At 49.7% G+C, this 27,865-nt stretch overlaps 2 protein-coding genes and 1 long non-coding RNA gene across 3 annotated transcripts in view; 2 read left to right on the top strand and 1 right to left on the bottom strand.

Annotated features, from left to right (window-relative positions):
• GASK1A (golgi associated kinase 1A) overlaps window positions 1–27,865 on the top strand; it is a 401,830-nt gene that overhangs the window by 119,572 nt on the left and 254,393 nt on the right. The window lies entirely within an intron of this gene.
• Window positions 180–24,922, bottom strand: LOC311580357 (uncharacterized protein). Its single transcript, XM_084751848.1, has 5 exons — window positions 24,821–24,922; window positions 24,223–24,412; window positions 20,874–20,962; window positions 15,695–15,989; window positions 180–872 (listed from the first exon to the last, which is right to left on the bottom strand). Exons 3-5 carry the CDS (start codon window positions 20,890–20,892, stop codon window positions 836–838), a joined length of 351 nt encoding a protein of 116 aa, XP_084607974.1. The 5' UTR covers window positions 20,893–20,962; window positions 24,223–24,412; window positions 24,821–24,922; the 3' UTR covers window positions 180–835.
• Window positions 6,715–27,865, top strand: part of LOC311580358 — a 42,818-nt gene continuing 21,667 nt past the window's right edge. Inside the window, exons 1-2 of the long non-coding RNA XR_014773439.1 lie at window positions 6,715–6,920; window positions 7,863–7,939. This is a non-coding gene — a long non-coding RNA (uncharacterized lncRNA). The remainder of the gene's footprint in view (window positions 6,921–7,862; window positions 7,940–27,865) is intronic.

Here is a 27,865-nt window from a genome sequence, read left to right as displayed (position 1 = left end):
GCAACCCCCTGATGCAATGGCATATGTTGCTGAGGACAGGGTATTGGGCTGGCGAGACAGCTCAACAGGTAGACACTTGCTCCCAGCCCTGGAGCCCACACGGTAGAAGGAGAGAACTGACGCCTGGAAGTTGTCCTCTGACATCTGCATGTGTGCCATACTTCTATTATTATTTATTTATTTAAAAAATTTTTATTTTAGACTGGGCTCTGCGCTGGGCTGTAACACAGGTGAAAGACAGAGCAAGGTTCTATTTCCTCTCATTTAACTTTGGAAACTTCGTTTTCAAACCCTAAGTCCATATCCGTCTTTCAAATGCACCTTCATCTGCAGGCTCTCGGCTCCCGTGTTGCTATGGTTTTAAAAGGTTGAGTATATTTTTATAAGCTGGAGCTCTTCTCCCCTGTGTAAACATCTTGATGATCTGTGTTCTCCCTGGAGAGAGAGAGGGCTGAGGCTGTGGCTCGGGGGGTAGAGTGCTTGTCTAGCCGATGTGAAGCATTGAGTTCAGTCCCAAGATCTGTGTAAAGCCAGGCGTGGTAGCACAGAGCTGTAATTCCAGCACTTGTGGGTGGAGGCAGAAGGATCAGATCAGAAGTTCAAAGTTATCCTTGGCTGCTATGGAGCAAGTTTGAAGCCAGCACGGGACACATGAAACCATGGCTACCATTCATTAGAAGGAAAGAAGGAAGAAAAGAAAGAAAATGTATATTCTTTTTTCTGCACACAAGGATACTTCTGTTGTCAGCTAGCTGAGGGAGGCAGGGCTAACAGGAGTCGCTCCTGCGGTCACTACAGACTTGGAAGGCTGCAGAGTCTGGTTAGGAGGCAACTACTAGGTGAGGTGCAGCAAAGGCTTGGGAAAGAGGCGGCTACAGGGAAGCAAGCAGAACCTGATGAGTGAATGTGCAGGGCAAAGCGCCCCTTCCTCTCCCTGCACCCCTCCTTGCACCCCAACTCCCCACACCACGACTTCCTGCACCCCCAGTGTTCCCTGTACGTTCTTGTGTAATACATTCCTGTTAAACAGGGACAAGATGGGCGTGGTGGCGCACACCTTTAATCCCAGCACTCGGGAGGAAGAGGCAGGTGGATCACTGTGAGTTTGAGGCCAGCCTGGTCTACAAAGTGAGTCCAGGACAGCCAGGGCTACACAGTGAGACTCTGTCTCAAAAAACCAACCAACCAAACAACCAAACAGGGACAGAGCTAGGCCGCGGTTTGCAGAGCGCACACACCCTGAGATCCTGACATAGGGTGGCATGGACCTAGGGCCCTGTCCTTCACCTGCTGTGGGGCATCTCTTCCATAGAGCCTGATGATGCAGATCTGGACAAAGTGGGAGCCTTTCCATCCAACATGACTCAAACGTGGAAAACAAACCCTGGCGTGGAATTCCACCAAGTGATGGCAGAGCTAGCACAAATGCCTAATCCTGTGAGGAAAACTGTCCATATATGTCCCTAAACATCTGACTGTCACACCCAAAGGTTGTCAACACAGTGAACACTGGGAAATTGTCCTATCCTGGACCCAAGGGCTAAACAAACAGCTATGACAAGAAGCATTAGCTAAAAGCCAAGGGGGTTCACATGACTGGCAAGTCCCAGTTAGTATCAATCTCCTCCACTGAGTGTAACAAGCTCATGACAGTACCGACAGTATCGTAGGATGTTTATAATGTGGGGACTGGGGATGGAGTGTGCTAGAACCTCAGCACTTTCTTGTCCACTCCTGTGAATCTAGTTTTAAGAAGAAAGTCTGCCTCTCTCTCTCTCTCTCTCTCTCTCTCTCTCTCTCTCTCTCTCTCTCTTTCTCTCTCTCTGTGTCTCTCTCTCTCTCTCTCTCTCTCTCTCTCTCTCTCTGTGTGTGTGTGTGTGTGTGTGTGTGTGTGTAGGCTTGAGGGCTGGCACCTGTGGATTAAGGGGACAGATTCTCAGATCTTCCCATCTCTGTGTCCACAGAGCTGGGAGCACAGGTGTGTGTGACCTCACTTGGACTCTTACCTGTGTCTGGGGACCAAACTCAGGTCCTCATACTTTTGAGACAAACACTTTATGGACTGAGCCATCTCTCAGCCTGAAATTCTATTTAAAATCAATCAATCAATCAATCAACCAAGCAATGAATCAATCAAAAGGTTAACAGTGCAGCCTTGAGAGTCAGAGTCTGGAGTCCTGGTCCCTCTTCACTGGCTGTGACCCTGGTGGCAAGTCACAAGGTCTCTTTGTGTCTGATTTTCCAAACAGCACCAGGGGAAGATTCCTGCAACTTGTTTGCCAGTCACAGGAACTCTTAGGCCACAGTTTCCAAGGCCTGCAAGAGTCCTCGGGAGCAGACACAGTACACACAAACTAAAGACGTGGGCTCCCTCTATACTCCATCAACCAGGAGGACAGGACTCTGAGCTGCACCACTTTTTTTTTCTCTTAAAAATATATAAATAGAGGTTGGGAGGTAATTCAGTCCATAACGTGCTTGCTGTACAGGTACAAAGAATAGAACTCCAGTCCAACACCCATGTAGAGCTAAGTATGTCAGGGCTGCAAACACGGAGGAGGCAGAGACAGCTGGATCCCTGCGGTTCGGTGTCCTGTCAGCCCAACTTAATCACCAGGTTCCAGAACACACACACACACACACACACACACACACACACAGAGAGAGAGAGAGAGAGAGAGAGAGAGAGAGAGCGAGAGAGAGAGAGAGAGAGAGACAGACAGACAGACAGACAGACAGACAGACAGACAGACAGAGAGAGACAGAGAACCCCATGAACACCCATGTGCACACACCTGCTACACAAATAACAGCAATGCTACAAGAAAGTTGGTTTGCCCTCACAGTCCTGGGAATCCCCGCCCCTGCCTCTCCCGCTCAGTGTGAGTGAATCTCTCCTTCAGCTGCTTAGATTTAGCATTCTGTGCTAAGGGCAGAGGGGACAATTCAGTCTGGAAGTCTCTCCCCAGGGAGGGCGGGTCCCCTGACTTTCCCTTTCTTCCTTTTCCTCCTTCCGAGGCTCTAAGCTATAGGACTGATAAGATGTCATCCTGAGCCGGTTGGTAGGGAAGGGACTGTCACAGGATGCCTAGGAGGCACATACATCCCTTATGGCTTAGGAAGTTCTCTCTAAAGCACACCCTGAGCCTTGTCCGAGAGACCGGAAGCTGGTCACCTTCCTGGACATCTAATGGGAGAGCTTCAGTCAGAACAACACGTCCTACCCAGGATGCCAGGGGCCTCAACACCTCCGTCAGAATTGGGGTGAGGCTAAGGCCCCTGTGCTTTATTCAGAGAGCCCCCTTTCTAGAGAGCTTTGTCTATTTGTTAGAAATCCTGAAACACTAATAAAATGTACCTTTCACGGGTAGGAAACCAGGTCCTGGGAATCAAGAGGCAAGGCCCCTGCTTCCTGTTTGGAAAAGAGTTGCAGGCCTTGACATCCCCTCTGGCTTTAGCTATGCCTTTCTGCGTGCCAGCCCAGAGCAATGACCTTACACAGGCCACAGGCATCCATCCAGAGGCCTCTGAGGAAGAAGTCATCTGCTCGTCACAGACAAGTCTTCTTGTCTGGGGACAACCTTGGCCAGGAAGTCACACGTCTGGCTTTTCCCTTTACATTTGCTTAGAATGTGGAAACTTCTGTAACTGTGGCTCTGGCACACAACTTAACACTAACACTAACACGCCAGCATTGACCAAGCAGAGACAGAGTTTGGCACCATACCCTGACTCAGACAGATCTAGGGTGCTGTAATTTTTTGTTTGTTTATTTGGTTATTTTGAGGCAGAGTCTCATCACATAGCCCTGGGTGTCCTGGAACTTCATACGTAGACTAGGCTGGCCTTACAGTCAGAGATGATCTGCCAGGCCTTCCGAGTGCTGCAGTTAAAGGTGTGATTTACCTTGACAGATGAGTTCTGCACTTTAATTCCCCTTCCTTCCTCCCTCCCTCCCTCCCTCCCTCCCTCCCTCCCTTCCTCCTCCCTCTCTCCTTCCTCTTCCTCCTCCTACCCCATCCCCACCTCTGAATCAGGGCCTCATGTAGTCCAGGTAGGCTCAGGCTTGCGATGTGTCCCAGGCTGGCCTTGAGTCCTGATCCTCCTGACCCGATCTCTTGTATTTGAGGATTACAGGCAGGTACCCCTCTGCCCAGCAGGTCATAGGAGCAAACGCTCACATAGCACCTTCTCCGACAGGAGACCCGCTCCTGCGCCGACCCTATCAGACAGGCTTAGACAAGTCTCCCCTTTGCCGAACTAGAAAGCGTGAGACAGTAGGAAAATGCACCCAAGGTCTTCGCCCCACTTAGAGAGGATCTTTGTTTTAAAGTTGAGGGCTATTGCTTTCCTTAAGAAATGTAAATATTTTAAATATGTAATATCATTTTTAGTAGCTTACAAAGCCGTAGCTTTTTTGAAGTGAAACCAATATCCAAAGAGCAATCGAGAGGGATTTTCCACAGCTGCACAGTCCATGGTGTCTGACACCCTGTTTCCCATGAGGCACCACTTTATTAGTTTCCTATAAATTCTTCCAGTGATATTTGGAAATAGAAAGATGTGCATTTCCCTCTAGAAAGGAGTTTTTAAATAGTTCATGAACACATAAAGCTCCCCTGGTCCCACAGTAGAAAGTAAAGTTAAATAAAAGTAGATAAATTCAGAAATGACCCCAGCTGGCTGAAGCTGAGCCTGAAGGCTTCCTACAATATGCCAGTGAGTTAGCGTCTTTCCTTCCACACCTGGCTCCTGAGGTGGTAAAATAGTTCTCTTCTGTCTCCTCAGCTGTGCCCTAACATTCCTCTGCACGCTTGTGGGTCAACAACCCCACAAACAAGAGTCTCTGACAAGACTCCTCTGTTCTGTGCCCCATCCTCACCTTCCCAAAATGCACACCTGTCAGTCCTCCCCTCCCCCCACAATCGAGACTTTTGCGGGCAGGGAAGCCTGGTGGTGCTAACAACAGTCAAGGGGAGGGCCGTCACTGGGGAAGACTTCTCAAAGGTGTGGCCCTGGGTAGCAGGTCCCAGGTGAAAGGTAAACAGGACACTGTTCCTGTCTGTAGTCATGCACTCCTGGGCTGTCATCGGAGCCACACCCTTCTGAGGAAGGGTCCCCTGAGCGTGATGCACAGCTCAGCTCAGCATGGAAAAGTCCTCATAGGAGCTGAGACCTGAGAGGTAGGTAGGGTCTGAAGTGCTGTATTACGCCCAAAGATCTTGGTCAAGCCAGGGCTCATTTTTACTCCTCACCTTTCTTTCCTTTTCTTTCTGGACTTAATTCTGGTAGCAAAGGATTGTCTTTGGTGGAAGACTGTTAGCAGTCGGAGCTGGAGCATCTCGGGATGTGGCCCCGGGGAGGTGATCAAAGGAAGAATCAGGAGATTGGGAAATTAAATGCCTTCTTTCCTTTGGGGTCCCCAAGTTCATTTTAGTTACCATGTTGTTCGTGGCTTTGGAACTCTTGGCAGTGGGCGCTCCAAAGGAAAGGCCTGGAAAATACACCTGTCCCACAGCAGAAAGCAGAGGGCATGCTCAAAACAAGACCCGAGGCTGGCTGCTTACAAAACACGAACAGCCCAGGACACAGGCAGTAAGTGTTGAGGATTATCTTCCCTGTGTCCAGAAGGAGCGGCCAGTGGAGACAGTGGCCAGAGACAAGAAGGACAGGTTGGCTTGTCAAGTCCCTGAGTCCCCTGAGGAGCAGTGACTTTCAGCAAGATGACCTTGCTAGGGACACAATGCTCAGCTTTGCTCGCTGTCCTTCAGTCAGGCCAAGTAGCCACACCAGTCCTAGGTGAGGCCCAAGCTGCTGCTGAGGCCACAGGACAGCGTGGTGGGGAATATGGGCTCTAGAAGGGAACCTAAGCCACCCAAATCCTTGCTGTAACTCGTAACAGGGGACAGAGGTCCTCCTCCTCCTCCTCCTCCTCCTCCTCCTCCCTCCTCCTCCTCCTCCTTCCTCCTCTTCCTCCTCCTCCCTCCTCCCTCCTCTCTTTCTCTTTCTTCTCCTCCCTCCTCCTCCTCTTTCCTTTTCACTTTCTTCTTTTTCTATAATATCTTCATAAAATTATATATGGCTCCTGACATCAGAGAAACTGCTATTTTCACTTGTAAAATGGAAAAACCTAAACTGTAAGAAAAAAAAAAAACACCACATCTCAAGGAGAAACTGTTGTAGCTAGGGACGCCTCACAAAATCCTGGTCAGTTTTCCACATCATCTCAGCCTCTCTCAGCTCAGCAATGGCCACGTTCCTTCTCAGTCATCCTTGGTGCCTTTCACATCTGGCTAACAGTAAATGCTGTTGCCATGGAGAGTACACGGTGAGTGCCCCTCTCAGCCCCTCACGACTCTTACCATCACCTGCAGGAGAGGAATGAGGGTGTACCCAAGTCAGGCCTGGAGGTCCCCATGTTGGCTTGAAAGTATGGCGCCTTCTTCCTACCCAGTGTTTCCTTGGTGGCCTGGCTTGCAGCTTCACACTTGAAGGGGATGAGTGGGGAGGGAGGGATGTGGGAACCACAAATACAGGGATGGGGGAAAGAGCATCTGCTCTTCCTACGGCATAGGACAATGGCTAAGACTGTGAGGTCTCTAATCGGCTGACAAGGTTCAAATTCTTAGTCTGGATGGCTGACAGTCATTTGGATGGTGATTTCCTTGACCTCCCAGCACCTGAGTTCTGCTACAAGTAAAGAGACGTTGAGCATCGCTGTTTCTCCCTGCTTCTTGTGTTGCCATGGTTACTGGGTCAAGCATTCTGTAGGCCAACACAGTATCCTGGGCTTACAGGCATGGCAAAGGGGATGTTAACACTTGCTAGTCAAGGAGAGGCAGGAGGTAACAGGACTGTCACCTGGGATTCCATCCATTTCTGCTTCCTGATCTGACCCCAGCTGCACGTGATCTCCACAGGTGCTAGATTATACATAGGTAAAAGGTTAATTGTGGGCGGGACTGTCTGGTGTAGGCTCCATAAGGTCATCACCTATGATGGGCGGAGGTTGGATGACACAGCCATTCTTGAATCACCATGCCCTGTGAATGGCCCCTCACCCATTCTCCTGTGAGCCCAGTAAACCAGTTGTTTGGCCACATTGGACGTGAGTAGAGTCCTTGCTTCTGTCTGTTGCTGGCGCCCTATCTAGAGTGAACAGATGTTTGTTCACATCTCCTCAGGAAGATCACACAACAAGATCTTGCCGGCATAGCTCAGCCTCAGCAAAGGGTTTGCTGCACAATTGTGGGGACCTGAGTTCCAGCCACAGAACCCATATTAAAAAAAAAAAAAAAGCTTGGAAGGTGGAGCACACTTGTAATCCCAGTGCAGGAGGTAGAGGCAGGAGGACCCCTGAGGCTTGTGGCCAGCTAGTCTACCCAAATAACTGACCTCTAGTCCTGATGAGGTTCTGCAAAACAAAACAAAACAAACAAACAAACAAAAAACAGGCTAGATAAGACACTTGAGGCACAAGCATGACCTCCACATGCAAGTACACTTGTGAACATACAATCAGGCACACATGTGTGTGTGTGCAAACACCCCACACACACATACAAAAAATAAATAAAACCAAAAGTGCTCACTAACACCACCACCAGAGTCACTTTAGCGTGGGGTCTCGAGTTGCTTGTTTTTGTCTTTCTATTCCCTGGGGACCCTCAAGTGAAAGAGAGGAGGCCACTTCTGGATACCTAGGGCTGTGGAAACTGAAAGCGTCTTTGGCCTCTGTGCTTCAGGGAGGTGAAGAGCCAGAAGCTTATAAAGGACAGTGAGGGGAGGGGTGAGTGTAGCGTGAACCTCGGAGATGGTTGGAGGTTAAACGCTTCACTAGCCTTGGCTTTCCTTTCCCTCAGGCGCTGATTTTCAGCGGTTCCCCCTTGATCCGGTGGATGCAGCTAACAAACCAGTGATCGCTCAGGAGCTACCAACAGTGAGTGTCAATTCCCATGTCTGTGGCTCAAAAGACGATGACAGTGTCACTGACAAGCTGGGCCTGCTGGAGGCTGGGATTGCGTCCTAGGCTGTAGGATGGCCACATGTTGGCTTCACTCATGTTTTTATGCACGAGGTCAAGACATTGTGACCAGGCTTATAGCTGAGGCAGAAGGCACAAACCCCAGGAAAACCACAATTGCACTGAAGTCCTCACCTCACTCCTTGTCCACTCACATTCCATGGACAGGTCAACTGGGTGAGTCTTCCTACTCATGGGTGAGGCAGTATACTCTGCCTGTAATGACAGTGAACTTCATGGCTAATTGGCGAAGAGGTACAATCCTATCACTCATAAAAGTGGAGCTCAGAAGTTGACAATCCAATTTGCCACAAGTGTCCCGTCCTTCTGGGCCAACCAAGCTTCTGGATGTGCACAGAGAGAGCTGGGTTGTTAGCTGGGTGCTGTGGCTGAGTCAAAGGAGACAGTGATCCAGGGCCAGAAGTGTCACACATTCTATCATCCACGCAAGTTCTGGTGCTTTGGGCATTGTGCTGAGAGCACAGGAAACAAAAGGAAGTTGAGGGCATCAGAGCCCAGTGTGTGGGAGAGTCATGCACTGACCTGTATCCCATAGGGGTGCTGGGTAAATCACAGACCTGTATGCCATAGGGGTGCTGGGTAAATCACAGACCTGTATACCATAGGGGTGCTGGATAAATCACAGACCTGTATACCATAGGGGTACTGGGTAAATCACAGACCTATATACCATAGGGGTGCTGGGTAAATCACAGACCTATACCATAGGGGTGCTGGGTAAATCACAGACCTATACCATAGGGGTGCTGGGTAAATCACAGACCTATATACCATAGGGGTGCTGGGTAAATCACAGAACTATATACCATAGGGGTGCTGGGTAAATCACAGACCTGTATGCCATAGGGGTACTGGGTAAATCACAGACCTATATACCATAGGGGTGCTGGGTAAATCACAGACCTATACCATAGGGGTGCTGGGTAAATCACAGACCTATATACCATAGGGGTGCTGGATATATCACAGACCTATATACCATAGGGGTGCTGGGTAAATCACAGACCTATATACCATAGGGGTGCTGGGTAAATCACAGACCTATATACCATAGGGGTGCTGGGTAAATCACAGACCTATATACCATAGGGGTGCTGGGTAAATCACAGACCTATATACCATAGGGGTGCTGGGTAAATCACAGACCTATATACCATAGGGGTGCTGGGTAAATCACAGACCTATATACCATAGGGGTGCTGGGTAAATCACAGACCTGTATGCCATAGGGGTGCTGGGTAAATCACAGACCTGTATGCCATAGGGGTGCTGGGTAAATCACAGACCTGTATACCATAGGGGTACTGAGTAAATCACAGACCTGTATGCCATAGGGATGCTGGGTAAATCACAGACCTGTATACCATAGGGGTGCTGGATAAATCACAGACCTGTATACCATAGGGGTACTGGGTAAATCACAGACCTATATACCATAGGGGTGCTGGGTAAATCACAGACCTATATACCATAGGGGTGCTGGGTAAATCACAGACCTATATACCATAGGGGTGCTGGGTAAATCACAGACCTATATGCCATAGGGGTACTGGGTAAATCACAGACCTATATACCATAGGGGTGCTGGGTTAATCACAGACCTATATACCATAGGGGTGCTGGGTAAATCACAGACCTATACCATAGAGGTGCTGGGTAAATCACAGACCTATATACCATAGGGGTGCTGGGTAAATCACAGACCTATATACCATAGGGGTGCTGGGTAAATCACAGACCTGTATGCCATAGGGGTGCTGGGTAAATCACAGACCTATATACCATAGGGGTGCTGGGTAAATCACAGACCTATATACCATAGGGGTGCTGGGTAAATCAACCTCCACAGGGGAAAAGAGTAAATTAAGCCCCTGTCATCTGGCTGGAGATATGGCTCCAAGAGTGTGTGCCTGCATGAGGACCTGAGTTCAATCCCCAGCACTGTGTGAAAACCTTGGCTTGGCAGCACGTGCTTTTAGCCTCAGAGATGGGAGCAGAGCCAGGAGGAAGCCTGGGGCTCATGGCTAGCCAGTCTAGCTAAGTCAGTGTGCTCCAGGTCCCAGTGAGAGGCTGTGTCTCAAAATCCATGGTAGATATTCCTGAGGAGTGACACGAGGCTGACCTTTGCCCTTCACACATATGCACCTGCACACACATGAACACTTACACGTACACACTAAATTTTACAAACATAATTTGACATCTTTGCTTTAAAAATAGTTATCTGTATCCCTTATTCATTGCAAAGTCCCAGTGGGGACAGGTACCCTGAGTCTCAGGCCGTGGTCCCTGAGCGCCATTTTCCAGTCTAACAGGTAGGGTGGAGAATAAGACACCTGCCAGATGAACTTATGCCAGGAAGAAGGTGTGGAAGACTAATGAGGCCTCCCCACACGGGCCCAGTGTCTCCCCACACGGGCCCGGTGTCTCCCCACACGGACCCAGTGTCTCCCCACACGGACCCAGTGTCTCCCCACACGGACCCAGTGTCTCCCCACACGGACCCAGTGTCTCCCCACACGGACCCAGTGTCTCCCCACACGGACCCAGTGTCTCCCCACACGGACCCAGTGTCTCCCCACATGGACCCCATGGTCTCCCCACACGGACCCAGTGTCTCCCCACACGGGCCCAGTGTCTCCCCACACGGGCCCAGTGTCTCCCCACACGGACCCCATGGTCCCCACAAAGTCTGGGTTTAATCCTTGGAGCCTACATTAAAAAGCCGAGCACAGTGGGATGTGTGTGCGACCAGTGCCAGGGAAGTAGAGACAGGTGAATCCTTGGGCCTCGCTGCCAGCCAGCCTCTTGATCAGTGAGCCCCAAGTAAGTGTGAGAAACCCTGTCTCAAAACAAACAAGATGGATGGATGATGAGGGAGGGACACACAAAGTTGACCTTTGGCCTCCATTAAAAAAAAAAAAAAAATATATATATATATATATATATATACACACACACACATATATATACATATACAGACAGTCATATATTAATAATAATAAATTCAAAGAGCAGGACATGAACCCAAACAGATATTTCCCCAAATAATGTACAAATGGTCAGCGAGTGTTTGGAAAGGCACACCTCAAGAGATACAAACAAGACAGGAAATTCACACACGCCTCTGAGGAAAGCAAGCACAGGCACTGGTTGTAAAGGGGTCCACGCTGAGAGGCTGACCTCTGGCTTCCACATGCACACACACATACACGCACACACACACATACACGCACACACGTGTGCACACACACACAGGTAAAAAGACATGGTGATATACTTCCAAACACGTCCTAACACATTTAGTAATGCTCCCATCCTCATAAACACAGTGTCCAAGTGCATAGACACACCACAGACACACAGGTGTGTGCAGTACAGACAGGTGTGTGGGTTCCCTATCGTTGTTGATAAAAATAGCACATGATCTTGGAAGAACAATCTGTTTCAACCCTAGGAATTTGGAAAAACACTTGGAACAAGAGCGGGATCTTATTTTTGTAGATAATTGGCACTTCCTGTCAACCTCAAATAGTTTAAATATTTAAATAAGCTTGATAGCATACAGAGGCAGCTCTGCTGTCTCCAAACCCTTGTGGTCTTTGGCAACTGATGTTTCCCCCTTTGAGCACCTCCCCCATCCCTCCATCCCCCCACCATCCTCCTCCCCCATCCCTCCACCCCCCATCCCTCATCCCCCCTCCCCATCCCTCTACCTCCCATCCTTCCATCCCCCACTCCCCCACCCCATCCCTCATCCCCTGCCCCCTGCCCCTCCCCCATCCTTCCATCCCCCACTCCCCCACCCCATCCCTCATCCCCTGCCCCCTGCCCCTCCCCATCCTTCCATCGCCAACCCCCATCCCCCATCCCTCCACCCCATTCCTCCTCCCCCTGCCCCTCCCCCATCCTTCCATCCCCAACCCCTACCCCCTGTACCCCACCCCATCCCTCCACACCCCATCCCTTCACCCCCATCCTCCATCCCTCATCCCCCTCCCCCTCCCTCCACCCCCAGCCCCTATACCCCCCTCATCCTTCCATCCCCCATCCCCCACTCCCCCTCCCCCCATCCTGTATCCCCCCCCCCCACCTTTAAATGGCTACAATAGAATCTGTAGGACTATCAAGACCTTTCAAATATGCAACCGGGTTAAAAGGTGTGAAAACCACAGCAGGAAGTGTTTGCTGAGCGGAGAGTGTTCCCACTGAGTGGGTAACAAGCTCTTCCAGGGCCAGATGGCTCTGGGGGCTGGTAAGGAGGTAAAGGCGTTATCTAGGTCAGTGTCAGATCCAGCCCAGGTCACAGATGATGGGGGTTGTGAGGCTGTGAAAGGGAGAGGAGGTGAGAGGCCGAACTTGGTTTCCACTTGCCTCATTTCTCAGTGACCTTTGAACCTGAGTTTCGATCGCAGTTGTGAAGAGAGAGCTTTCTGAGCCAGGCCCTGCCGTGTGTCCACTGCAGTCCCAGCAGAGCAAGGGGAGCAGGAGGATCAGTCTGGGCTACTCGTAATGTTCAGGCCAGCCTGGGCTACCTAGTAAGTCCCAAGCTAGGCTGAATGGTAGAGCAATTCTAAAATAGGGTCGATGTGGCCAGGGGAACAACTATTCTGTAACGGATCTGTAATTGTGGGCTGATCCCCAACCCCAAATTACAGGGCAGTGTTGACTTTTCCCACTTTAGAGAGATAAGCTACCATATATAAAATAGACTATAGACTCCCTCATACACAGGTACAAGTATATGTGATTGTGGCTTTTCCACAAGTTCAGCCATGTGTACCAAAACCATACAGAACATTACAAAGAAGCGGCCCAATAGTCTACGTACAGGGATTTATCCTAAGTAAACAATCAGAAAGTCACCACTGTGGACTCACTCTCTGGAACCTGGAGTGAGGGAAGCCCTTCCTTCTGTAAGTCGCCTTAGACCCTGGTGCTTTATCATAGCAACAGAAGTGCAAGTAACACAAAAAGTTATTTAATTTTTATGATACTTATTAATTGAGGAGGCAGAAAAGCTGGGCCAGAGGACACCCAAGGGGGTTCTTTCCTTCTACCATATTGGTCCTGAGGACTGAACTCAGGTCATCACTTTCAGCTGCAGGCACCTTGACGCACTGAGCCATCTTGCTGACCCAAAATGATATTTGAAAGCAAACACCAGGAGCTTTCCAGTATTCCACACAATGCTCAAAAGGCAGGATGGTGGAAGTGCAGACAGAAGAAAGGAGTTCCGAGTGAGGCGGACGGACGATGGAATTCCGGTCTTTGATAAGCCTTGGCTGCAGAGCAGGCAGGCACCCACACCCATGGTGATGACGGTGCCACGGAAAGAACAACTTCCTTCCGTGCGGTCCTCCTCTGCCTCAGCGTCCTGGTTCTGGCTCTGTAGGAGGGGGTGCTGGGGACAGGATGAGCACTGCTCTCTGTAATAGCTGCACTTCAAAAGGGAGATGTCCTGATTTTGAGACATTTTCCTGAAATATTATGTACACTCACCTACTCCTCCCTACCCCATAAATTCACAGTGGCCCCGGTACAACCCCCTGAGACCTAGGACTGCAAAAAGAAACAATTTTAAATGTTGTATTAGTCAATTTAATTATGAATAATGTGGGTTTGTCGTGACAACAAAGGCACCCAATGAACGTACCTCTCCTCACCCTTTCCTGTCTCCCTCCAACTTCGGGTCATCCACTCCTTCCAAACCATTCCCCTTTCTGCATTCATCTCTTCCTAATGTGTTTCCTCAGGAGCCACTTACAGGAGCATGGGCATCTCACAGTAGCTACCCCGCCTCCATGAACTATTCACTGCATATACATTCTCAGGGAGGGTGGAGCCCCACAAGTCCTGGCCCCATTCCACGATACAGTAAAGAGCACAGTTTTTAAAGCACTGACCTCATTATGGTAGTTACAGCTAGCTCTTCCCAGTATCAGCTTCTGGTTTCCTGTAGGGTTAACAATTTGTGAACCAAGAGCTCCTCAGAGTACATGTCCTATTTACTGGACTCTCTTGCAGCTATGACATGGATTTTTTTTTTTTAACTGTAAATGCTGTGTGGCTTTTAGTGGTGACATTTAAAGAGGTGACGTTCTAGGTTTGCATTCTGTTGTTGTGATCAACATTGAGATCAAAACCAACTTAGGTGGATTAAAGAGTTTCTATGTCACAAAGCCATCATTGTAGGGAGTCAGGTCAATGATGCTCAAGGTAGGGACCTGGAGGCGGAAACCATGAAGGGCCACTGCTCTCTGTGTCGTTCTCTGCTTCCTGCCCAGCTACCTCCCTTATACAGCCTAGGGCCACCGTGGTAGCAGGTTACCACCCACAGTTGGCTGGGCCCTCCTATGTCAAATAACAGTCACAATACTGCCCACAGGCCAATCTTGACTTGAGGCAAGTCTTCAATTGAATCCCCTCTTCCTAGGTAACTAAGGTTAAGTCAAATTGACAACAAAAACTAAGCAGCACAGGTGGCTATGATTTTGGACAGATGGCATACATGTTGGCTCAAAAGTTTGAGCAGTGGTGCCATGTTGTAATAAGAGGCAAAAGATGTTTGGAATATGGCAGAGCAACAATACCGAAGGAGCCTGGGTCTCAGATGGCCATGAGGCTACCTTGCCTGTATAATTTGCCCTAAGTTTAACTCACGGGAGACAGAATAACCTATATTTAATAAAAGCCAGTGTTACTTTAGTTTCTACTATAGCTGAAACAAACTGCAATCCATATATATTCCAAATCCTTCATTTGTAAGATTAAAAATGAAAGAAGGAACCACAGCAGACCCAGGCTGTGGTGCTCATCCTGTCAGCTGTCTGGGAGCTTGCTGAATGAGGAAAGCAGTGTGAATCAGTTGATGGGAGCCATGTATTTTTGGATACTTTATGAGATTCATGACACAAAATTAGACAAAGGGTTTTAATCCGTGTGTGTGGGCAGCAAAGGTTTCAGAACAAGTGGGGTGAGATCTGGGGCACTGTCAGGAAAGGGAGCAGAAAACAGAAACAGCCCCAACTTCTCAAGCGTCTGAGCCTGCCAGTTGCTGAAAACCCTACCAGCACCCTCGGTGACATCACGCTCCGTTTTTAGCAACTGGCATTTCTGAATGCAGAGGCTGTTTGTGCAAAGGCATCATTAGTCAACGCTTCATGCAGGGACTGTTGCCTGTTCAATTATTCCTTAATAGATCAGATAGACGGAGAGACCCCTCTGGAAGGGGAATCAGCCTCACTTGTCTGCCCGTCAGAAGACGCGAGCATCCATAATTCATTAAAATTATCTCCTTGCTTTCATTTCACACACAATGCAAATACAGGCACCTGCTTGAAATATATGGGTTTTATTCCCCCAGAGTCTCACGGGGAAGGGGAAAGTGATCATCGTACTTTGAATTAACTGAAAATGGCATCACCTAAGCAACGGGCCACTTGGGGCAGCTCCTCCAGAACACCCCTTGACTCTGAAGGATTCATGTTATTTGGCATCTCATGGCCTTCGGCTGCCTGCTCCTCTCACCTGCTCTTTCTCGGTTGCCTGTGTTGACGTTCTATAGCCTTCCCTTTGGCTAAAGTGTGAATTTTAGGGGGCCAGGAGGGGACTCAACCAAGCACAAGGAGTTTGATTCTCAGAACCTACCTGGAAAATGCAGGTGTGGTGGTCCAGGTGTGGTGGTCCAGGTATGGTGGTCCAGGTGTGGTGGTCCAGGTGTGGCGGTCCAGGTGTGGCGGTCCAGGTGTGGCGGTCCAGGTGTGGCGGTCCAGGTGTGGCAGTCCAGGTGTGGCGGTCCAGGTTTGGTGGTCCAGGTGTGACGGTCCAGGTTTGGTGGTCCAGGTGTGGCGGTCCAGGTGTGGTGGTCCAGGTGTGGTGGTCCAAGTGTGGTGGTCCAGGTGTGGTGGTCCAGGTGTGGTGGTCCTTGCCTCTAATCCCAGCTCTGGGGAAGCAGGGACAGGAGGACCCTTTGAGCTTGCCGGCCCGTGTAGCTGAAACACAGAGCTTCCTGGGTGGAAAATAGCTCACATGGAGATGAAGGACATACTCCGTTTGTCCTTTTCCTCTGGGAGGGCACATCAGGTCATTAGAACCTTAACATCAAGTCATTAGAACCTTCACTGGAGCTCAGCCCTGCTGCCTGCACAGGCATTTTAGTGTAGCTTTCTGGGGCAGGCCTCTGTGTCTCTGAAACCTGTTTGCTTTCAGAGGAGGAACTTAAACCCTAAAGAATATGAGGGAGGACTGGGGGGGGGGGGATGGGGGGATGGGGTGGTGGGGGGAGCAGGATGGAGGCGGGAAGGGGTTAGGGAAGGAGGGGGGACTGAATGGGCAGTCACCTGACCAGCCCTTGTGTATGGGACATTCTGTGCCAACTTACTTTTTCATTCCTCTCCCTCCCTCTTCCCTCCCTCCCTCCCTCTTTCTCTTCCTCCATCTCTCTCCCCCCCTCCCTCCCTCCCTCTCTCCACCCTCATGGCTTCCAGCTGTGTGAGAGGCTGTACCCTGATTCTACCCAAGTGAATGTTTCAGTCCCCACTTCTCCAGCACTGTCCTGCTCTGAGACTCAGGCCCACGGGTCTTGTGGGGGCGGGGGAACACCTTTACCTTCAGCAGCGTCACTTTGGTGAGGGCATTTGCAACACAGATATCTGCAAATCCCACCAGTGCTCAGCCACCCAGAGACAGCTGTCAAATGTCTGCTTTTATGTCTTTCTAAGTTAGGGTGGACATCACCCAGGTAAGGGCTTGGCTGTCCTGCTCTGGCCTTGGAAAGAGATTTCTGGCCTTAGCAAACACATTTAAGTTCACAGTTGTCTTGTTTTTCCCCTGGACAGTCTTCTCCCCCTCTTAGCCCTTGGGTCTCTCCTCAGCAGGCCTCACTCCAACAAGACCGGGCAGCTGGAATGTTCTACCATTTTCTGCACACAACTCTACCTGGACAGTGATCCACCCCTGGGAATATTTTATTTCTTTTAGAGAAGTGTATGTTTGAAATGCAGCTTTCAGTGTGTTCATTTTAAGGTACGAAACCAGGAAATGTCAATCATTGCAGCAAAGCTAGCAAATATTTAGAGAACTGAGGAACCAGCTGCTAGCTCCTTAGTAGAACTCGCATTTTTAATTCAATAAAGACTGCAAGTCTCAGGAGCTAGTTAAGGAAAGAATTTGGCATTTCTACCAAGTGTTAGACATGGAGTCATCACATGACTTGGAAATCCCACTCCTTCCTATACACCCAACAGGACTGGAGCCAGCATCCACACAAAACTACATGCGTGGCTGCTCGCTGTCAGTATTATTCTTAAGAGCCAAAGAGTACGCACAACCTAAATGTCCATCAACCGGGTAAGCAAATACGGCTTATCCAGTCACCCAGAAAGGGAGCGAATTGGTGGGACTTGCAGATGAACCTCGAAAACATTATGCTAAGTGAAAGAAACCAGGCACAAAAGCTACATATTTTTAGAGTCAGTGATTTAATGATTCAATGTGGGTGACATGTCCAGCTAAATCCACAGTGACAGCAAGCAGATGAGCAGCCACCAGGGATCAGAAGGCTTCCTCTGGGGAGTGACGGTGGCAACCCCGCTCTGGGTAGGACGGAAAAATCAAGAACCATGAGCCTTTAGTAGGTGACTTGTTCAGTGTGTGAGCACACAGGGAATCCTTTACTAGAAAAACACATAAGCACTGACCTCAGAAGTGGCTCAGCAGGCAAAGGGCGCACCTCACAAGCCTGGTGAGCCGAGGTCAACCCTGAGCTGGACCCTTGGGACCAGAGTCGTGAGAGGAGAGAAGTGACCCCCACAAGTTGTCCACTGACGTTCACATGCATGCACACACAAACACACATGTGCAGCACACACAAACACACATGTGCAAATAAAAGCAATGAAGCATTGAAAGGACACACAGACTTACACGGGGGTGGGGTGGGAAGCTATCTTTGTTTAGTAACAACAATAAAGACAATTACCCTCCGTGCAGAAAAATCTGAAATAATGATCTAGAAGTGACTCTAACCAAGTCTGCCAAGATGCTCACCCAGCGTCCTGGTGTCGCAACCTCACAAACGACAGCAGCTCATGTCTTAAGCCAAGTAGGGGAAAGTCCTACTGCAGGACATATACCCCTAGTCACACACCTGTGTCTGCCGAAGAGATCAGGAATGCTGGGAAATATCTGTACCGTGTGCCTGAGCTAACCAGGATAGAACCAAACCAAACCAAACCCTGAGCTGGAACCAACTGTGGCATCCCCAATGCCAAGGAGGGATGGCTGGTTCCAGTCGGCACCAGCAGGAGGGAACTGCACTTGGTTCCAACAGACAGGGCTGAGCCTCAGGCTCACCTCCTTGCATCTCTAGCACAGGCTCTGGTGGTCTGTTTTGTCTTTCCATTTTGCTTAAGACAAGCATTGTTGCAATGCAGGGTTTGGTTTTTGAGATCGGAGTTCGTGTATCCCAGGCTTGCTTCTAACTGGCCATGTGGCCCAAAGAGAATGACCTTCTGGTCCCCCTGGCTCCACACCTCCTGACCGCTACTTTTAGTCTATGCTACCACGGCTGGTTTAAGCAGTGCTAGGGGCAGACTCAGGGCTTTGTGCACACCGAGCAAGCATTGTACCAACTGACGTACACGTCCAGCCCAATGTAGAGATTTTCACTGTGATTTTTTCTAGACAAACTGTACAAAGGGCTCCGGAAAAACAGGAAATTGTGACTTTCTCCTCATCAATGGACTCCTAGCCCTGACTCAAAAATCAAAGCAAATGGAGACAGTTTTGAATCCTTCACCAAAGACTTCCATCTCACAAGAGGAGATGGCCTCGTGGACCACTCTTCTAACCTGGGCATCAACCCCTTGCCCATGCCTGTTCTATGCTTGTCCCTTTGGTCGTGAGACCCACAGAGCTTGGAATTGTATTTAGGTCCCTTCTGGGCCTTGATTTGAGACCCCAGCTGAGCTGAAGCCTCCAACTCTGATTTGGTTTAGTTATTAACCCAGAGCCCTTCCCTCTGCTATGCCTTGACAGCATAAAGAAAGCCACAGAACGGACACAGGACACTCTGTCATCCTGGACACCCCATGGAGCCTTTCTTCTATCCCATAATAAGATTAATAAAAAACTGTCAGTTTGATCTGCCTTGCGGGGCTGTTGCGGAGATGGAAAGAATGGAAATCTACCCAAGCCTGAGGTTTGCTCTCAAGCCCAATACAAATGTCCTTCCTTATGATCTACTCCACATAAGTTCACTTCTAGTCTCACATGGTGTCTTTGGGGATTCTTCAATAGGCAATTCTTCGTGTTTCCTCATCTGACGAAAAAAAGGATTAATGCAACATGTTTCTAAGTGAAAGGGAGGAATGTGTCCTTAAATCCTCCCACGAAGTGCCCCTTCGAGGAGGGCATGTAGACCCCACCCAGCATTCCCACTTGGGTTGTTAGCTATAAATTGGGCTCCTGCTCATTTGAAAACTGCTGACTTTGAGTTTTTGCTGGCTTTGATTTTTTTTAATTTTTTATTTTTATTGGTCTGCCAGCCTTCCTTCATCCCTTCCTCCCTCCCACCCTGGTGTCACAGAGTGATTGAACGCTTGGCCCACAGGGCTGCAAACATACCTGTTGTACACCAAGCTGCCAGGCTACACCAAGAGAAGCCAATGCAATCAAGCAGGTTTTGAAGGGTGTCTGGACACCCTCCTGGCGACACCTTTACCCATTCTGATGGGATTCTGAACAGAGACATTTCCAGTTTTCCCATGGCCTTGACTATGGATGTGATGCAATACCCTCTCCAGATCTGAGTGTCAATTAAACTATCAAAGGCAGAAAGAAGCTCAGTCTCGGGTCTTTCATAGAATGTGAGCTGGCATCCTGAACAACCATGTTATCTGTTGGTACGGACAGTTATCTTGGGAGAACTGTCACAGTGGCAAAACCATGAGGAGACACTAACAGCAGTTGGGCATGGTGGCACAGACCTGGGATCCCAGCACTCCGAAGGCTGAATCATAAGGATCGTGAGCTCAAGGCCAGCCTGTCTCAAAAGCAAAAATAATAAAATAAAATAAACCAGTAAAACCAGACAATGAGCCTGGGGTGGTATAGCTCAGTGGGTAAGACGATTGTCATGCAATCATGAAAAACCTGAGCCTGGATCCTCAGAACTGACACAAAAGGACATTTTTATCTTGGTGACAGACTAAGCTACCCTCCCCGTTGGCTAACAGAGTGTAAACTGGTGAATTTCTGCAGTAGGAAGCAGAGCCAACCTACCCCGGTTGGTTCCCTCTTCCAGCCTGGGATGAGTTTGTTCTTTGTATGTGGCAGGATGTGTTTAGAGGAGAGATTTCCCTGGCCACTGCTGCTCAGAAAAAGATGGCGCCTGAAGAAGAATGAGGGGAAGCAAGAGTCTGTGCACGCCTCGCGGAAAAGAGGGAGGCCGGAAGCATCTATCTGGAGCACGGCCAGAAACGAAGAGCAAACAAAACCTTCCCCCTGCAGAGATGGAGAGCCAGGTCTCAGCCTTGAGGAGGAATAGCTCACTGGCCAAGCTTTGCTGGATGACAGACAGAAAGCGGGGTGTATGGGAACATAGAGAAAATGGGAATTCTTAAAACCGCCAGGGAGGGAGGGAGAGAGAGAGAGCGAGAGCAGGACACAGGAGCACCCCAGATTATGTTGTTAAAAAGACTCTTAGTTTAAAATTCACCCCACAGTCTCTTGCAGTTGCTTTCAGTGGAGTCTTGGCACTAGACTCGGGCCCTGGCAGCGTCTTTGGTGACCCCCAAGTATAATAGCATGGGAAGAAGAAACCTACCATATGTTTCATGATCCATGAGTGTTTCATAATCGAGTCATAGCGAGGAGGAGAGGCTGGGCTGCGCTCCGGGCATTATCGTAATTCACCTAGTGGAAAATCGTGGGAGCATATTTCATATAATTAGGGCCAAGAATGGATTTGACGCAATGGAAGGGAAGTGCCCTGAGCACAAAGCCAGTCCATCGGCACGGTTCCTAGTCTGGACAACAGCAAAGTCTGGCAATAATTAATCAAGCAAGCGGAAGTGGTAGAGACCACAGTTCAGCTGTCCTCTGCACAAACCAAGGGCAAGCAATTGGGGAACTCAGCAAAGGGCCCATCAAAGACAGTGGTGCATTGTGGGCCAGAGCTTGTTCCTGAAGCATCTTGGGAAGTTTTGTGAATGCTAGTTTAATTTGTGCAATAGGGTAGGGCAGTAAGAAGTCCTTATTTTACCAACGCTAAGCATGCTGGGAGCTGGGACTCCTTGGGGCTTACCTAGAATTCCTGAGGTGAATTGCTGAAAGACTTAAAAAAAAAAAAAAGAAAGTAAAAGGGATAGAAAAGAACAACCAAAGTTATTATAGACATAGCTGATGAGCAAAATCAGGGGTTGAAGTTTAGAACAGCTATTTCCCTTCAGGATGAGAGAAAGTTGGGGAAAGAGGAGGAGGAGGAGGAAGAAGAAGAGGTGGAGGAGGAAAGGAGAAAAGGTGAGAAAGAGGAGGAGGAGGAGGAGGAGGAGGAGGAGGAGAAAGTTGCTGTTGTACTAAGCCCAAGAGCCACCAACCTGTGTGCAAGAAACCATGGCAACGAAACCTTCAAACTAGTTTTATTTAATTCCTGGTCCCCAGTCTGCCAGAGAGATGGACTCTCAGGGTGGACTCTAGTAACTGGCTGTCACTGATGCCCTAGAGCCAGAGCCAAGGGCATGTGTGGCCTTTGCTACAGATGCTTTGTGCTCCCTTCATTGGATCCTGCCAGATACCGTGAGGATATGAGAGACAAGATTGGTCCCAGGGCACACTCCCAGGATTCTATCAGTGGTAACAGGTGCATCGACTTTTACGTAGACAGCAGACAAAACGGATGGGTGGATGGAGAAGATGGCTGTGGCCACAGAGTGTAAGGAAAGCCAACATCCCAGTGGCTGGGAGTCACAGCGACTCTCCCGTGTAACGACCTGGGTGTAAGCAATCCGGCGCAAACACATGGCTTCCTGGTAGCAACACTTCAATCGTGTTCTTTCACTAACTCCAGCGTGGCGTTCTCTCCAGATAACATCTTTGTCCCAGCAGGGAAAGGAGAAGGGAAGGGATCTTTAGGGAGAAACCTGGTGAGTGATACATTCAATTCATTCAATTATCACTTCTGCTGGAATCCCATTAGCCAGGAAGTAGTTGTGCGAGCATATGATCACACCTAGGTGTGCGTGTGTGTGTGTGTGTGTGTGTGTGTGTGTGTGTGTGTGTGTGTGACGGCAGGCACGTCTTTACTTCTGTTTTAGAAGTCTCTCTCCCAACTCTCCCTCAGCTGAGCCCAGCCTTCCTCTCCTTGTCCCTTGCAGCACCTTTGGACCTTCCCTCACTAAGACACTGTGACCCGCCTGTTCTACTTTCATCTTCTCTTCTTCTGACTGCATCTTATAAGAGCATCTGGAATGCCGTCTTACAGCCTGGCCTTGGCTCACTGAGCAACCACCTCCCTCGGTGCATCGAGGGCCAGCAGGAAGTGGCTCTGACACTCTCTGTACTCTGTGTGACACTCAACATTTCAAAACATGTTGATGTGGGCTGTCGGGTTGGCTTAGTGGGTAAAGGCGCCTGTGGCAAAGGCTGACAACCCGAATTTGATTCTTGAGACCAGCTCCATAAAGTGACCTCTGACCTTCACCACGTGTGCATATGCACATTGTAAAAGTATCTTTAACATACAAATCAAGAGCTGTGCTGCACTGGTGGTAATTGGGGATAAGCATGCACAGTATAGCCCTGGCTCCAGTGACCACTGCCCAGCTCATCTCGAAAGCCCGTGGAGCCCACACCAAACAGCTTAGCACCGTCAGGATTCAGTCGCCATGCTGGGGGTCCCCTATTTTTTTGTCCTCGCCTTTCCATGTTTCTTGTGAACCCCCCCCCCACTTCTGCCTGCTTTGGGATCTTTGTTAATTGCTGGTGATGCTGCTGGCTGTCTTGCAGGGACAAGTTCTGGATAAGCACGCTCTGCTCACTTTCCTTTGGCCATCCTTAAAAAGGCCTTGCTGAACTGAGCATCTAAGACCCGTGTTCTTTATCCTGATTGCCTGTATATCTTATTGATTAGATGACCTTAAATGAAGAGAAAATTGCAGTCAGGACCAGGGAAAGGGGTGCGAAGCACATGGCTCCCAGTCTGGACAGGGAGCATAAACGCCAACGGCATTTCCTTCATAGAACGTGTCCTTTATTTTCTGACAATTTCGTAAACTCTGTACTGAAAAGGGAGAACAGAGGAGTTGTGTAATCTGAACTCCAGGGATCTGTCCCAGCCCTTAACATCCACATAGGGTCAAGAGAGACAGAGTAAGGTAGCACTGGCCATGTGTTCAAGCTTTACTTTATGCACTGTGGTTTTTCTCCGCACCTGTGAAGGCGGCAGAGCTGCCTCCCATCCCCTGAGCTGCTGACGAGCCCCCAGAGCACCATGAGGCACACCCTTTAGCTCTGTGCCCCAGTCTGTAAGAATACTTACAAGTTAAATCCAGAAAACAGAAGGCAGGGAATTCCCTCGCTACCAAATTCATATTTGTTTTAAAATATATTTTGAAGATTTTTGATGTAAGTGTTGTCCTTGGAATCTCGCAGGTTGTCTTGGCCGAGGTTTGACACAAGCTCTAAAGTATTAGATACCAGGGAGTCAAACGAGGGGTTGGAGAAACGGCGCCACAGGAAGCATTTGCCACACAAACCTGATGACCCGAGTTCTGTCCCCAAACAGGACCCACAGTGCAAGGAGAGGGCAGACTCTACGAGGTTGTCCTCCGACCTCCACGTGTGCGTGCTGGCATGTAGGCACCCGAATAAATGAAATAAAGCCATTGAAGATGTTGAGTAAAGCTTAGGATTACAGCTTAGCACCGTCAAAAGCCACAGGCCCAGAAGCCCCATGTGTTACCACAGCACAGGGCTGGGCCTCCAGACCTTACGGTGGCTTTCAGATATGAGGGGTAAACCTTGAATTGGGTGTTAGTGTGTTCACCTGAAATCCCAGCACTTGCAAAGCTCAGACCTCAACTTCGGGATCATCTTCCGCTCCATCTGAAGTTCATGGCCAACCTTAAGTACATGAGACCTCAATTCAAAGAAAGGAACAAACACTTTTCACGTACTCAGCATGGGTGGAGCTCAGTGGGGGCGGGATCTGCCGGAAGTGTGCCGTGACGGCTTGGCCCTGGCCAATCTTGAGGCCCCTGGATTTAGAGTCGTGATTTTCATCAGGGGCATGAAGACACGGATGATGGAGGGAACGCCAGCCACAGACAGACAGTGGGTGTGGGAGCCAACTGGTGTGCTAAGTGGCTGCAAAGCAGAAGACAGGATGTTAAGACACGAATGCCAGGGCCAAGCTGGTCCTGCAGGAGCTTGTGCGAGGCTGCTCGCCTTCCCAGAGCAGCAAGGCCTGTCGTGTTACGGAGCCTCCCTGCTTCCTTAACTAATTCTCCGGCAGCTCAGGAGGGCGGCCTGATAGTTCTCCCGTGTGAGACTCTACACACGTCGTGGATGTCTTCCACTTTATAGCCGCTTAGCACCACTGAGCTGTCTCCCACACCCAGCGTCTGTGAGCGGCTGCTGTCCCTCCAACATCCACCTCAGCACGGCGCAGCTGCTGCCTCACCCTGCCCAAGACCCTCTTAGACTCTTCCCACCAAGGCCCTTCCTCCCCCCTTTTCCTCCCCAGCCACCTCAGCCGCCACCTCCGTCGCTCACATCCATATTTTCCTTTCTCCTTTCTTCTGTCCTCCACTGCCGAGGGCTTTGTGCTGGCCGCCCATGAGCAAGTGGCTGTGTGTTCTGCCCTCTCTCCTCTCCTGATGCTAAGCCGGCAGCTGCATCCCGTTGCCTTCCACACTCAACCCACTTGCCCAACCTTCCCTTCCAGATTCCTCTCAAGCCCCACCCCCAGCTTCACTGGACAACATTGCTGCTGTTTTCTCCTCATTTAAAATAGTTGTATTATGAAATACTACGTTAAAAAGGCCCACTAGGGGTACAAGGAAAACCCCAATGCACAGCAGCCCTGCCCCAACAGCTGGATTATTCTTTCTCTTCTTTTTTAAGAATTATTTATTTATTTATTTTTGGTTTTTCGAGACAGGGTTTCTCTGTGTAGCCTTGGCTGTCCTGGACTTGCTTTGTAGACCAGGCTGGCCTCGAACTCACAGCAATCCACCTGCCTCTGCCTCCTGAGTGCTGGGATTAAAGGCGTGCGCCACCATGCCCGGAGCTACTCTTTCTCTTCTTATAGAGCCGTGATGGCTTTGTGGGGCCCTCTACTCCACCTCCCCGATCTCACCCTCCACATGTCAGCAACAAACATACCTGAAGATTCCGCTTCTAGCACATGAGGTCTGGGGAGGGGGCGGCCATGGCTGATACATCAGGCCTCTGCTTCCTGCAGGCAGAAGCTAAGTTCCCTGGGGTCCTCTGACTGCCCAGATCACAAGGAAGCCCAGAGACCTAAATGCTGGTGGTGAGGACCCCTGTGAAGGGACATGGGACACGTGTGCCATCTCACCTTTGGGAGAACATGTGACGAGGAGACGGATTTACAGTAGCCCAGTCATTATAAAGCCGTATGCATCCTGCCTGTAAACCTTCATGAGTTGCTGGCCTGTGCAGTAGCACCAAGATCAGTCCCCCCCCACCCTCTGTTGGGAGCCTCTCTGCTGGTCTTCTTGGTGAAATGCCTGAGTTTTCTTTAAGTCTTTGCCTACAGAGTGTCAGTGTCTGATCACTGTGGTTCAGTTTGGCTCTTAAATGAGACCGAGTCCCTCAACAGAGCCTCTTCCGCAGAGGGCATCTCCGTGCAGCACCGTGTATGTGAAATCCCTCGTAATACCGATATCCTAAGTCTTTATTCCTAATTGCCCACCACGAAAATGTCTCTCTCCTATGTTCCCCTCCCCATACCTGCCCGTCAAATTGTCACCCATCCTTAGGACTCTGTCCTATCTCCCTCTACAGACACCTGTCTAGGAAACCCTAACACACAGAATTCCTTCACCATCTGGAACTTTGAGTCCTGTGTACCAACGAGTATTGACTGGGAGTTCAAAGGCAAACAAGAGGACTGTCTTTATTTATATGAAATCCTGCTGAGTCCTTAGCACTGTGCTAGGCACCTGAATGTGCAGTGAGTATAGTAAACACAATCATCTATTATTAAATTTTGCTTGCAAGAGACGGAGGTCTGACGGGCTGTGCTGGTGGCTGCTGTGATTTAAATGCCTCCCCCTAAAGCTTATGTGTTGTAAACCGCAAATGGACGTATTGCTGGTATTTGGAGGATGGACTTTGGGGAAGCAATGAGCATCGTGCAAAATTGAGTAGGGGGCATCTCATGATAGCACCATGATTTTTAAAAAAAACTATTTAATTTTAGTTTATGTGCATTGGTGTGAGGGTGTCAGATCTCTTAGAACTGGAGTTACAGACAGTTGTGAGCCGCTGTGTGGGGGCTGGGAATTGAACCTGGGTCCTTTGGAAGAGCAGACGGCACTCTTAACCACCAAGCCTTCTCTGCAGCCCCTAGCACCAGGGTTTTAATAGAAGAAGCTGGGTTAACACCTTGGCCTACCTTGGCATATGGTGCCTCCTCCTGTTACAGCGGCCGTAAGATGGCCCTTGCCAGATCTGAGAGCGATGCTTAGTTTCCATTGCTAATTGGTTGGATTAATAGTAAGCACCTAGCACATCACTGAGGCGCGTCACGCCTTCGGGTGTGTCTTCTAAGCGCGTTAACTGAGTGGGGAGGACCCACCCTGTGTGTGGGCAGAACCAAGGATTAGAAACACAGAAAGGAGCAAGCACTGGGTGGCAACATTCTTTCTCCGCCCCCACCTGCTGAGAGCGAGTGGCTTCTGGCTCCTGCGGGCCACAGATTCCTCAGTGATGGACCGAACCCTCAAGCAAAACAGGCTCCTCCCCCAACAACAGAAAAGGAATCCTAACGCTGGTGTCTAGTTGCTGGACATTGCTGCCTCCAGAAACAAGAGCCCAAACCTTTCTTCTTTAAGATGGCCTTTTTAGTGTTCTGCCTTGTGCTCTGGCTCATGAGGTCCTCCTGTCTCGGCCTCCTGAGAAGATGCACTACAGGGACACACCACCATGCCCTGCCCCACTCTCCGTAAACTCTTGTCCTGGATCATTTTGTCAGAGCATCAGAAGATGCTGAAACTGGCAGGTTGGTTTTCTCAATGCTTGATCACCTTGCATGTCCTTTCAATATCAGTGCAGATAGGGCTAGGGGCCAGGCTGCAGACTGCGCACAGGGAGCGGCTTTGGAACTAACTCTCTGGTCCAGACCGTCTCTCCCCGAGGGCCGCCCTGTGCTGATTGGCTTCTGGCTCTTTGAGTTTCTTATTATTTGAATTGGAGGTGAACAGAAGCTTCCTTCCTGGCTCTCTCAGATGAAACCCGTTGCTCTATATATAGTTTGGTCATTTTGAGTGAAAACAGAGCGATGCCTCTGAATGTGCATTTTGAGAGGGGGAATCAGGAGAGAGCATCTCAGTACAGTAGGGCCCCTGGCTGAGAAGGATGCAGTGAGGATGAGGGCAAGCCTGCCTCTCTGCTCCTCAGGCAGGAGGTGTAGGCGCTGAACGAGGAACGGCAAAGCGCCAGGTCCCCTGACAGCAGCTGTGAGGACAAGTCTCCAGCCTGGGCTCCCAGAGGCCCCGTTGCCTAGTAGGAACACTTAGGATGTGAGTCCTTCAGCTCTGGGCGTGGAAAACACTGGTGCGAGCCGCAGAG

Source organism: Acomys minous (genome assembly GCF_964271855.1).
Source record: "Acomys minous genome assembly, chromosome: 13".
NCBI lineage: Eukaryota > Metazoa > Chordata > Mammalia > Rodentia > Muridae > Acomys > Acomys minous.
This window is presented reverse-complemented; position numbering and strand designations above follow the sequence as displayed.